Here is a 13,491-nt window from a genome sequence, read left to right as displayed (position 1 = left end):
CTTAATCTCCAGGATCACTGAAGACCAGCAGCATTTATCCATGCCTGCCAAGAGAGGGAAAGGCACGGACAAGCTCCCAGAAGCCAGCTCTAGCACACTGACTGAGTCCATCCCTAACCGGGCTGAGGGAACCAGACCCGGTGGGCGAAGCCAGGCAAAGATTCCTCCCTTCTCACCTCTCCTTGTCCCCTTTTACTCACACCGTCTGGGAGCATCAGCCCCATCGTCTAGAGTGGCAGCAACGTACTTTCGTCCCAGGCTGGGCATCATGGCCAGGCCACCCCCACCCCGGCACGGTGGTGTTCCAGGTTCCGAGCCCCAGAGGCTGGCTCGCAGCCCCCCCCCCTCCGGGCTCCTCCGTCCCCGCCCCGCCGCAGCCCGAGGCCACCCGGGGCCCCGGCGAGCGCTAGCTCCTGGGCCACCCCCCTCTCTCCCCCATCCCGGGCGGGGGCGCGCGAGCGGCGGTGACGTCAAGGGGCGCGCGGTGGCAGCACCTCCCCGCGCGCTAGTTAAAAAGAAGAAGAAAAGAGGGAGCGAAACATGAGAGGCTGTGTGAGAAGCTGCAGCCGCCGGCAGAGGAGACCTCAGCATCCTCGGGAACCCAGCGCCGACCCTGCCTCCGCCCGGCCTGCTGCCGCCACCGCCGCCCTTTCGGTTCCTGCTACTGTCTCACCTAAACAACTCCCATTCAGCGGACAAGCGAAGTTCTATGACTCTCTTCTCCTCTCCTTCCTCCTCTTCTTCCAACTCCTTCTCCTCCCACTTCCCAACCGCTGTGGAAAGCCCCTAACCCAACAGACGCTGGCAAGGCTGCGGACAAGTGTCATCTGCACTTTATCTTGCTGCTCCGGCTGCCCTAAGGCAAAGTCGCATAGCTCTACATCTTTCTTTCCCAGCCACCTCCCTCTGCCCCCAAGAGCGTCCCGCCGCCCCGCAGCACTCTCCTGGAGCTGCGCCCTAGTGCCCCTGCTGGGCAGTGGCCTTTCCCCCACCCCATCCTCCCGCGTCCTGCCCTTGCTGCTCCGGGCAGACGATGCTGAAGATGCTCTCGTTTAAACTGCTACTGCTGGCCGTGGCTCTGGGCTTCTTTGAAGGAGATGCGAAGTTTGGGGAAAGGAGCGAAGGGAGCGGAGCGAGAAGGAGAAGGTGCCTGAATGGGAACCCCCCAAAGCGCCTAAAAAGAAGGGACAGGCGGGTGATGTCCCAGCTGGAGCTGCTCAGTGGAGGAGAAATCCTGTGTGGTGGCTTCTACCCACGAGTATCTTGCTGCCTGCAGAGTGACAGCCCTGGATTGGGGCGTCTGGAGAACAAGGTAGGCAGTCCCCTACCTCGTCCGTGTAGCTTGCGGAGATGCTGATAACTGCAAGAGACTCCAAACTTATTCGGGTAGTTCTGATAACTTTTCTAAGGTGATTAAGTGTTTTGGGTGTGTGTTCTCAGCAGTGTGCAGATAACTCTGGAGTCGGTAGTGGGGATGCTGGTCAAACTTGCCTATCTATAGAGAGAGACGTTTTTGTGGTACCCGCGTCCTGGTCTGAGCAAATATTTCAAAAGAATCGGGATTAACTGTATTTTGGATCAAATGGAGGAGCACTTGGTGAGGTGTAACTGTAAATTAGAGTGGTTGTGGTTTCCGGTTTACTTTTCTGGGGGTAAAAAAGATTTGTTCAGTTTTCTCCACGTGCTCTAACTAGCGAGCAGATTTAATTATAAAGGCTATCCGAGCACTGTTGGTTTATGATCCTAAACCCAATCTGAAGGTTCTAGCTTGCATGACAATGGTTAAGTCAGGAGAAGGGAACTCCTGGTACTTAAGAACTTGAGAGATGTTGCTGGACCTTCTTGTATCGTGGATCCAGGTTTTCTTTCACTGGTACTCCGTAGTCTAGGAGGATCTCCTCTGGAAACATATTTCTGAGTGATGACATATGAACTTCCCATGCATTGGTTAGCTTATCCAAGAAGTATCTGTCCCGAGTGCAAGAGGTCGTTGGTCTTGATTCTGCATCAGATTTATTTTTACATGGGTTGCTGTTCTGTGTGCTGTCTGTGGGATCCTGTCATTAACAATCATTGCACGGGGAGATAAACAATCAGGTGTCTCTGCTCCCCCTCTCTTTGCCCATTTTAGGGTTAATTAAGAATTCCACTGTTACAACCCTGCAGTTGTCAAGGTCTGAGAGACACTCGGAAAACTTGTGCTCCACTCTTGCTGGCCCAGGCATTAAAAAAAAAAAATGCCCAAGCTGAATCTAATTTTTATGCTCAGTTCATGGTAGATTTCACCCTATTATCATGTAAACAGCTCCTGCGAATCAACATATGTGTCTGGGTGGTACCTCTCACTTTGTTTTGTAACAAAAAGCCATATTGCATCATTTAATTTGCTCAAGTCATGCAAATAGGAAAAAAATCAATAGGACAAAAAGGGGTCGGCTTATCCTCCTCCCTACTAAACTGCTGCCCACACACAGCGCCCTGTTGCTTATGGCCAGGGAATAACAACACCGCCATTGTGTTTGTTAGTTGGTTCACTAATGGCTGAAACTAGAGAACATCATTCTCTTCCAGTCTCCAGCTCCGTCCAAATGTCCATGCCTTTTGAGGGAACGTTTGTCCAGCCCACTCTGTTCCCAGATGAGTGAGAGCTGTCTTGTGCGGGTTTCAGCTGAAGCTCGCGCTTTATTCTTACCATATGCAGCCGTAGTCTGAGATGGGGAACAGATAGTCCAGCATTTTATTCACAACAATGTCATTAAGCCCCAGCCTCCTAATTGAATGAAGCTACAGAAACAGCTCAGTCCCTAGCATCTTAAAGGCTTCTGCGGGAGTCCCCACCCCCACCCCCAAGGGGAAACTCAGAGAAAGGTGTAGAAATATTTACTCCCCATGAAGTGTCCCTGGGTGTAGTGTATGCTGCGAATATGAAGAGGATTCAGAGCCCCCTGCAGTGTTGACCTCTTCCAGAAACATGTGGAATGCAAACTTTGTTCTGTAGTGAGGAGAAGGGCAAGAGAGCAGACTGGGGGGTGGGGGGGAGCGTAGATTATAATCCTTAAGGGAAGATGCATTAGAAAAAACCTTAAGGAACACAATTATTTAGGCAAGGTCTGCTGTGTTAGCCCTGCCTGTTCCTGTCTAAGCCCTTCCAGCCTCCACCAGCCTCCACCAGATTTGTTTGGAAAACTTGCGGACCAAGTTGGATGCAGCAGCCTGTGCTGCTCTGCTGCAAGTGGTTTATAAACAATACTCAAATTGTTCAAGGCAGAGATTTGGTACAGCCATGCCCATAGATTCTTGACCTACATTCTCACTTTTTAATAGTTTGTAAAACATGTTATTTTATAATAAACATCAGTGTCTCCCTTCCCCCCCATAAGCCTTCCCGGATTATAATGTATGTTAGGGTTTCGTTTTATAAATGTGTGTACAAGAGAGGTGGAGGGCTATTTTAATGAGCCATTTGTTACTGTTATTTTTTCAAAAGAAAAATACTCCTAGAAAAGATTTTTGCATTTCATCAACTTTTCAAGAAAAATAGTACTACTCAGAGTTTCCTGAGGGAAGAAATTTCTAAGACAGATGGACAATGAGAAGACTGAGCATGCCTAACAAACTTGCTTTAGTGAGCTAACGCTTAGTTCATTTTCTCAGACTTTATTACTATGTTCTTATGTTTGAATTCCTTGTAGGTTTTAATAATTTTATGTAATATAACATAATGTTATGTGTTAACTACAATAACGCATAAAAGATGCCAAAATTTAGTAGGATGTGTTGTCTTAGCAAAATTGCTGCAGATCCTAAATACAGCATGCTAAAAGGATCTAATTCTCATTACATCCTATCAAAATATTCCAGTTCTTAAACTTCACTTGTAGTCACAGAGGAGCAGCCCCCCCCCCCCTCTCTGCCCTGGTGGTTTCACAGCCAAAGCTGTCAAGGAATGGGTGAAAAGTAATTGTTTTCAAGTGTGCCCCTTTACAATCACTTGTTTGCTCTGGCTCTTGCAGGGACAAAGGCTATTGTTGAACACATCCAACTAAACAAATAACTCATCCCGGGGTCCCTTTAACAGCTGCCTTAGTACAATGATCTATTTACATATTAGCCTAAAATTGAAACTGAACTCTTTAATGACATAATCCAGCACTATAGTCCAGAGGCGCGTGTGTTCTGCCCAACAGCTGAACAGTCTTGTAGGCATATGAGTTTTTAGAAAATGCTTTTCTGTGGACCAAGTGATCTTAAAGCGACATCTTAATACACTGTCATGTTTTTCTCCTTTTCTCCTTTTGTGGGACCCACATGGGTTCCCTTTTACCTCTTTGTTTAGTTACTTGATAAATAAAGAGAAATATAAAGGGGTCTCTGCCACCTATTTCTCTGCTGATAAGCTGCAGTCATGGGCTTTCTGTAGACCCCAACTTATCTTACCTTTCCTGCATCGATTTCACTTTCCCCTGACTAAAGATTAAAGGATGAACTGCCAAATGTTACAGATTAGTCAGCCACAGCCTTGGTCCTTCCTAGGCTGGCTGTAATCATGTTTACAAGAGTTACACGATTTCCAAAGTATATTTAGCTAAGCCACTATAACTTGATGGCTTTGTACTTGGTTTTTAAAAATTGAAACCAGAAATTAATCTAAATTTCTTTTTAAGCTTCAGGGCAATGTCAGGCATACAGTTAAGAACCTGAATGCCTGGCACAGACATGTTGGAGGGGAGAAAGAAAGAACAAGAGGTAGTAGCTGTGCCGCCCTCTGCGCACGGCACTCCAGTACTCATCCGTCTAAACTACTGTTGTTGCTTGGACTAAGTCAGTTTAATTGACTCCAGTAAGACTATTGGTTCATTGAAACCAAAGTCAGAATGATGGCTCTATCTATCTTCAAATAGGTGTTTATACTGCAGACCCCACACAGAGTTAAATGTTCCCATCCTGCTGGGCCGGACCAGTGTCAAACCTTAACAAGAATAATATTCTACTTGATTTCAAATAATTTATTGAACCCTATTCGTGAGACTTTTGATGAGGGATCTTGCGGGCAGGACACATTCCAAAAATTGTAAAAGACAAAATTCTTTAGGCACTAAAAGCAAGCTCTTCCTGAAGAGCAGCTGGGAGGGTGCATGGGATCATTCTGTGTCAGCTATTTAAAAAAAAAAAAAAAAAAAAAAGGAACACAGATAGTCTCCATAAAGGCAAAGGTAATTACAGCCCAGTTTTCTGGGAGCAGAAAAGGTGGCTTCAGCTCCCTGCAGTTGTTCAGTTCTCGGAGGATTGCTATATGAGAAACAAACAGAACCAAGCTGTACACTGAATAGATCTTGTGAGGTCTCCAAGCTGGTCAATAAAAGACATTAAAAACATTCTTGGAATGCAAATTCTAAGTGTCTGGTGTATGTTTTCCTTTAGAAAACTTGGACCATTTAGTCACTTGTCACTTAAATAAACTGATAAAAAATAAAATGTAAATGCAACTATGATTAATAACTCTTGAATACTCTAAGTAGTTATAATATACACATGATTTTTTCTGAACTAGAGTAGCGTCTTTAGACTCTGAAATACTCAGAGCACTTTGATTTTTGATCACCTTGTCCTTTAGGAATAGGTTTTCTTTTAAGACCCTTGTGATGTTGTAATCCAGAAAAACACTGACTAAGACCCTTGTGGTGTTGTAACCCAGAAAAACACTGGCTAGATTATTTATCCAAATTAGCTTAGCATGTAAAATAAATACCTGTTTTAAAGAGCTAAACACTTTCCCAAAGTTTCAAACTTTTAATTTTAAGGCACTGTTCCAGAGAAATACTTAAGGAGAAGTCTACATGGAAACACTGTAGAATAAACACATGCTGTGGCATATTGTAATGTGCACATGGGGGAATTAGTGCTTGATTTAGGTAGCATTAATTTTATTTCTCAGATATTTTGCTAATACTATATCCCGTATACTTACTGAAGGCTTCCTCAAATCAGGTTTTCAAGTGAGCACTGATGCCCGTTCTACCTACAAGTTATTAACTCGAGGAATCCTCAAGTCCTTTGAATTGATCTGACTGGAATAAAGGACATATCATTGCATGAATAATGATAAAAGTATTCTTTTCCACTAAAGTTCACTACTCACTCTACGAAAGCGCGTCCATTAAACTCTGTATCTCTCATGCATATAAAATGTCTAAAGAGCTAGCTAGAAAGTTTTGCCTGGCTAAGATATAATGAATGTTAAAAATGAGTCTTAAGGGGGTTGAGGATTTAGCTCAGTGGTAAAGCACTTGCCTAGCAAGCGCAAGGCCCTGGGTTCAGTCCTCAGCTCTGGGGAAAAAAAAAAAAAAAAAAAAAAAGACAAAAAGTGAGTCTTAAGCCTGTTTAGTTCAGTTTGGGGTATTTTTATAAACACAAAAGGCAGTGCCCAGTATAGTCTGCAGATTGAAAACAAGTAGAATCTTACCAAGATGCTATTTAAGCACAGTTTTGAAATCATATTAGCGGTTTTAAGAATTAAATATATTTTTCACTCATGACACAGATAAGCCATGTCTTTAAATCACACTTTGGACACACTTGGATAAAGGTATCTAATTTTTAACGGAAATACGATTCAATATATGCTCTGGGTCAGAGGAAATGGATCAAACCTTCCACAGTCTGTAAACTTCTGTCTCAATTTTAACAGCAGAAGGACAGATCCATACATTTGGATTTGGAGTGACAAGAAGAGCTTCTGTGTGTCCTCCTCTGACCTTCGTCTTCCTACCCTGGCCTCAGAGATAACGTGTGTCCTCCTCCTGAGAAACTGTGTGCTGTGACATAGTCACTCTTACTCTCTGAATTAGACTTCTGTGCTCACATGATTGAAGGTGGGGGGGGGGAACCTGACAGAGCTCACTTTTTGCATAACTAACGAGATGTGTTTCCGATTTGTGGCTTTCAGATCTTTTCTGCCACCAACAACTCAGAATGCAGCAGGCTGCTTGAGGAGATCCAATGTGCTCCCTGCTCCCCCCATTCCCAGAGCCTCTTCTACACACCCGAAAGAGATGTCCTGGATGGGGACCTCGCACTTCCCCTCCTCTGCAAGGACTACTGCAAAGAATTCTTTTATACTTGTCGGGGCCATATTCCAGGTAAAAACAAAAACAAACAAAAACAAAACAAAAAAACACAAAATTTAAACAAACAAACAAATACGCGTAAGTTAGAACATTACCAAGAACCCTTATAAGATCCCTGTCTTTCAAGGTTTGCTTACAGGAGTTGTAAATCCTGCTTTTCCTTCTTATTTTACTTCATAACCAGCGTCCCCAAACCCTTCCCCTTTATTGCTGTGGAAGAGAGCACTGCAGTTCGAGCTGACACACAGCACCCTGGCTTTGTTCTAATGGGTTAAGTTTCTTGTTAAGATCCTAAGTGGTGAAATTTTTACACATTGGATTATCAGCATAACTTTATACAGGCCGGGTTATTATCAGTAAAACCTTTTCTGTCTTTTCATTTTTACCCTCTAAATTATGCCCCTAACACCAACAGGTCCCTCCCTCTAATATATAGCCAGCCGGGGATAAGGGAGCACCAGTTGGCTTTATAGATATTTCTTTGAATAAAGTGTGAATATGAATTCCCCAAAGTGACAAGCATTTCACGGACAGTGGCTAATTCATGCCTTAGAAACCATGTGGGTAGAACGCTGAAGTCCTGTCGTCTAGACAGAGAGAAAAACTGAGCCCCAACAGAACTCTCCTGCTTAATCAATGCTGTACGATGAGAAAACAATAGGCTTGATGTGAAGCTCTTCTGCATAGGGTGTCACAGGACACCAGGTCGCCATCACATTCCAGACCCTAATAAACATAGAATTAACACGGGCACCACCAAAAGTTTATAACCTGGGGTGAGGGCAGCTCAGTCGGTAAAGTACCTGCCACAAAATCTAGAGGGCCTGAGTTCAGATCCATGCGCATGTGTAACCGAGGGAAGGGAACGCAGACACAGCCAGATCCCGGGAGCTTGCTTGAGAGTGGTGTCTGTATGGTTCAGTGAGATGGAAAGGGATTGAGGGAGATACCCGACATTAACCGCTAGCGATGCATACATACGCACGCATGCGCACACACATACACTACACACAACAGAGGCACACACACATTTATAAATTGTGCAGTTGTCATTTTAATTAGAGAAATAAACATGAAGGAAGAACATAATTTCACAAGACAGGTTCTTAGTACAAGTTCACACATAAATCAATCCGATGAACCATTTATAAAACTAAAGGGTATTTAAGAAAGAGGCAAGCTGTGCTATACACATCTCGCTACTTTTCAGACTCACAAACAATAGAGAAAAAATTGATAGAACTCTCTTATAAATATTAAACACTTTAGGTTTGCTTGCTTTTTGCCTATAGCATGACACATACCTAACTCCATCTGGATGTGAGAATAGTATTGCTTTTATACACTGTAGCCATGTTTCTGACTTTTCTTAAACTAGCTGTTTCCCTCTTTATCGCATTCCTCAACACAAAGTGGAACTGCTCACAGTAGCTCCTTGGCCCACAGAGAAGTGATAACAGATTGGAAAGCCTGGGGTTTGCGGCAGACTTCCTGCCTTTACAACCATTAGCTGAAACTGATACCAGCGCTTGGCATCTTCATTTAACTTTATCACTTCATAGCAAACGCAGCATGCTAGATCCACAGACTCCCCCATGGTGGTCTTTATACAGTCGAAGTTATTTTAGCGCTGACAATAACAAAACAAGTCTACAAGAACGACGGAAAGATAGAGCCCAGCAAACTGCCCTGGGCCCGAACTGCAAGTGCGTCACTTCCCAGATCAGCGTATGTGGTGACGAATGACAAATTTATTTTTCTACAAAGTTTGTGTATATGTAAAGCTGCTGAAGTGCATCAAGATGTCAAGTGCTCTTCGCGGCCACCCAGGCTGCCTTGAAAGATAACCACATGAAAGCTCGACTGGAGAGAGCCAGAGAGTGCTGCGGAGACCAAGGAGAGCTTAGCGGCAAGCCCACGGACAGCCTTGTCTTAGGTCACAAGCTGATAGTACCTTTAAATACTTGATCCCGAAGTGAGCCATAATAGCACACACTCTTTGAGGCATTTTTGGTCATTGATTTTTTAGCCAGTCTGAGTTCTAGCAGGTGGGGTACCATTTCCTAAGCACAAGTCCTGGAAACCAGCCCCTGCCCAACTTCTGGCTCACTGGGGCTTAGAACTGATTACAAAGACAACTTTGTAATCATTTCACCTTCGGTCTACTCTCGCGTTTACTCCTCTCAGAAGTCCAAAGCCATGGGAGACAGCTGCTTTGAGATTTCCTCTTATAGGAAACTGGATCACAGTATCTCAGCTTCTCCTACCAATGCCCTCTTCTTTCTACAAATCAAAATCCTGAAGAGGACGAAAACCTAAGAAATGTGCTTTGTAAAAAATTCTGATAGATAAATAAAATCAGGATCTACTTATTTCCTAAAATGTAGAAAAGAGATTTAAAAGCAGTAAAATTGTGCATTTCTCTAGACTAGCAATCAAAATGTTCCCCACTTGTGAACTCATTGAGAAAGGCAATCTCCTAAAATTTCTTCAGTGCCAAAATTGCATAACCTGTGGGTCTTTTCTTTGGCCTGAATGAACCGAATGGATATTTTGTGTTCATGCAAGCTGGTATAATACACTCTGAGAAAGGCACCTACAGACACCCATTGGCATTGCTTTATTCTTTGTACCTTTTATTGTAATGATTTTTATCACTTCTAGACAGTCATGTCCCAGCAGTCAGTTGCAGCCGTGTGAAAGGTCTGTACCCAATTAGTTCAATTGGTTTAATCCTGTGGCTAATGAGGCCAAGGTCAAGGGTTTGAGTCCATTGAGTTCCCCCAGTTCTGACTCCATCAGATACCTAACACATGTGTCTTATTAGTCCCTGGGAGAAAGGCTGGAGGTACAGAATGGACGGACACATGGAAAGCCATCCTCCCAGGGCCTCAGAGGTTCCTCCCTTCTTCCCAGGCCTCAGGGGCTCCTCCCCTTTCCAGTATCATGATGAATGAACATAGGGGTAAAAGATAACGTCTCGAAAACACATAGTGAGAAATAAACTGGAAAAGATAATATACTCTGGGAAGGATTTCCCAGGCCAGAATTTTTATAGGATGCTGTGTGGGATAGAGGGTTGGATTCACCATCTTGGAAAATGGCTATGAAGTCTGAATACTTGTTTAGTAACCAAGGGTTTAACAAATACAGCTACAAGAATATTCCAAGTACCTCTGCATTTGTAGACCTGACCATAGTGTGGTGATTCAGACTGAGCTAAACACATACCTTCATTAAAAGGCTCTCCAGTGAGTTCCTACAACCAAAGGAGTGTGCTTGGCCAAGGGGATCAGGACATCTAAATATACAAGTTTATGAGGATACTTCCTCCTTTAATGCTAAGATATTCTATTAGAAAATGATTCTCATTTCCTAATATTTATTCCCAGTGTATACCACTCTTAGAAGTGAAAAGAGCCATAGTTTCTTTCATTTATTAATTTCCTCTCAAAATGATACGAGTTTGTAGATACCCAATTGTTTTTAAAGCAAACTTTTTTTTTAATTTTTTTACTTAAACAGACTTCTTTTTAGCACTTTTAGTTTTCAACTGGGTGTTCAGCCACTAAAGAATGAGAGGCAAAAGTTATGTTTTACAGTGAATTCCCAAAAATGAATAAACCCTCCGTTCCTTTCTGTATCTGATGGTACCAGATTTTCAAAGCAAGAAGACCTCCTTATTGCCCCTACTGAAGAGCATTCTCTGGGTCCTTTCCCATCCCCTGCATCCCTGAGGGCACACACAGTACCCTGCATACCTGTGTGCACACACCTTCTGCGGGCACACCCAGTACCCTGCATACCTGTGTGCACACCTTCTGAGGGCACACACAGAAACCTGTATACCTGTGTGCACACACCTCTGAGGACACACACAGAAACCTGTATACCTGTGTGCACACACCTTCTGAGGGCACACACAGTACCCTGTATACCTATGTACACACACCTTCTGAGGGCACACACAGGAACCTGCATACCTGTGTGCACATACCTTCTGAGGGCACACACAGAAACCTGCATACCTGTGTGCATACACCTTCTGAGGGCACACACAGAAACCTGTATACCTGTGTGCATACACCCCTGAGGGCACACACTTTTTCTGGCCTTCCCCAACTGGAGATATTTCCCAACATCCTAAACAGAAATTGCTCTTGAATGGTCTCTGTCAGCAATTTAAGGGTAATACATTTCACCCAAAAATAAAGTCAAAATGTATCCCATGCTTTATCACACAGGACACTTTCACCCCAAGGTTGGTTTGTTCTGAGGTTCAGGCTGACCCAAGTCAAGCTTACTGGAAGAGAGCTTTGAGTGTCTTGCAAACTCTATCAACAAACCTGGCTTGGCTGAGCTCCAAATCTTGTTCTTAGAAATTCTTGCAAAACCTGAATTTGTTATATAATTTTTAAACTCCAACTAAGTTAGTTACCTGATGCTTTTATCCCAAGACTAGCAGGCAAAGTGAAAAATCCAATTAGTAATGTAAAAAAACAGAACTTCACTATAGTGAAGATAAGGGGCGAGAGGCATTTTTCTGGATCACTAAAGACTCTTGCCTGAGCTGACTCTGATAAAAACAGATCAAGCAGAGGTTTGGTGTGCATGTTTGCTTGTTTGCAGTGGTAACATCAAGCTTGGGCTTTGAGTTGCTGGGCAATTACTCCAGCACTTATATCCTTAACCCAGATCCTGATAGAAGCGTACTTGGAAAGCACAGATCTTCAGGATACAGATGCAATCTTAGTGACACGCACAATAAAACCAGGATCTCATTACCTCAAACTATAGATGTCAAATTTTTCTGTATTTTCCCTCTGGCCTAAAGCTTTTAATTTCATATACAAAGAGAGCTGTACTTATAAAAATTTTTGCAGGCCCCGGGGGGTGGGAGAATGATTCCGTCGGTAAAGTGCTTGCTATATAACGACTGGAGATCAATCCCCAGTATGTATGTAAAAAGCTGAGCACAGAGATGTGGAGACTGAGGCAGGAGGCTCCTTAGTGCTTACTAGGCAGCCAGTATCACGGAATCTGGGAGCTTCACAGTCAGTGTGAGACTAAGGAGTGGGACAGTCAAGGAAAACACCAGATGCTGGCTTCTGATCTGTACACTTACAAACCAATTTTTAATATAACATAAAAAAAAAATCTTTATTTTACCATCTGCTTAGTAAATCTATTGTGTAATCTGTCATGCTTCTGTTCAGGTGGGTGTCACTTTGTCTTCTTAAGAAGATAGAAGAGATCACTTAAATATATATTATCATTATCCTTTAGGGGGAAGTGCAAGAAAAAAAGCCTTCAAAATACTTGAGATAAAATGCTTACTCCTAGCATCAATTCCTTGCTTAAAGATTGCACAGTGGGTCATTAATTTAATATGGAGATTCTTGTTATCTCCCTATGAATGCATTGCATTAAGAGAATTAGCAAACAATAGACTACTTGTCATGTGTTCTTTTTAGGAAGGTATTTAGTACTGTAGAAAAATTAGACTAATTAGCAATGAGGGCAGCTCACAGATGTAAGCTGGGATCAGTGAGGAAACTTGAGGAGAGTCAACACAGGAACTTTAAGATTAAAAAAAAATATATGTAGTAAAATTTACCCTTGGGCTTTTATAACTTGCCTTTCATATTACCTTTCAAGTAACCAGAACAGGGCCTGGAGAAAATGGCTCAGTGATAAACATCACTTCCTGCTCTTGCAGAGGATCTAGGTTCAGTTTCCAGCACCACATTGAAAGCTCATGACTGTCTCTTACTCCAGTTCCAGAGGACCTGATGCCCTTCTGGCCCCCTCAGACTCCAGCACATACATGGTGCATATAAACTCATGAAGGAACACACATATACATCATATGGATGGATACATAAATCTTTTAAGAGTACTCAGCATAAATTACACTTGTATTAGAACTCTGAAATGTGTTTAAAGAAGAAAAGGGCCTCTCAACCCTCTCCCTCTGCTTTTTCCTTTCATATGGCTGTAGCCTGGGTTCCCTGGGGTTAGTCATACAGTCTCTAAAATTTGTCTCTGGCCATAAGCCCCATCTTTCCAGTGAGCTGGTTTTGCTAGATTTCACTGTCCTAATGAGTCTTCTTATGTGTCTGTTTAAAGGTCTTCTTCAAACAACTGCTGATGAATTTTGCTTTTACTATGCAAGAAAAGATGCTGGGTTATGCTTTCCAGACTTCCCGAGAAAGCAAGTCAGAGGACCAGCATCTAACTACTTGGGCCAGATGGAAGACTATGAGAAAGTGGGGGGAATCAGCAGGTTCGTACAATTCTATTGTCCCTCTCCCTCTCCCTCTCCCTCTCCCTCTCCTTCTCCCTCTCCCTGTCCCTCTCCCTG

General features: G+C 43.3%; 1 protein-coding gene across 1 annotated transcript in view; it reads left to right on the top strand.

The window, feature by feature from the left end:
• Positions 1 to 542: 542 nt before the first annotated feature.
• Positions 543 to 13,491, top strand: part of Hhip (hedgehog interacting protein) — an 87,564-nt gene continuing 74,615 nt past the window's right edge. Inside the window, exons 1-3 of the mRNA XM_021220457.1 lie at positions 543 to 1,312; positions 6,947 to 7,139; positions 13,257 to 13,413. Coding sequence (XP_021076116.1) covers positions 1,034 to 1,312; positions 6,947 to 7,139; positions 13,257 to 13,413 — 629 coding nt within the window. The 5' untranslated portion in view covers positions 543 to 1,033. The remainder of the gene's footprint in view (positions 1,313 to 6,946; positions 7,140 to 13,256; positions 13,414 to 13,491) is intronic.

Source organism: Mus pahari, chromosome 20 (assembly GCF_900095145.1).
Source record: "Mus pahari chromosome 20, PAHARI_EIJ_v1.1, whole genome shotgun sequence".
In the NCBI taxonomy this organism is placed as follows: Eukaryota; Metazoa; Chordata; class Mammalia; order Rodentia; family Muridae; genus Mus; species Mus pahari.
The sequence above is the reverse complement of the archived record's forward strand: the minus strand, read 5'-3'. Positions and strand labels throughout refer to the sequence as shown.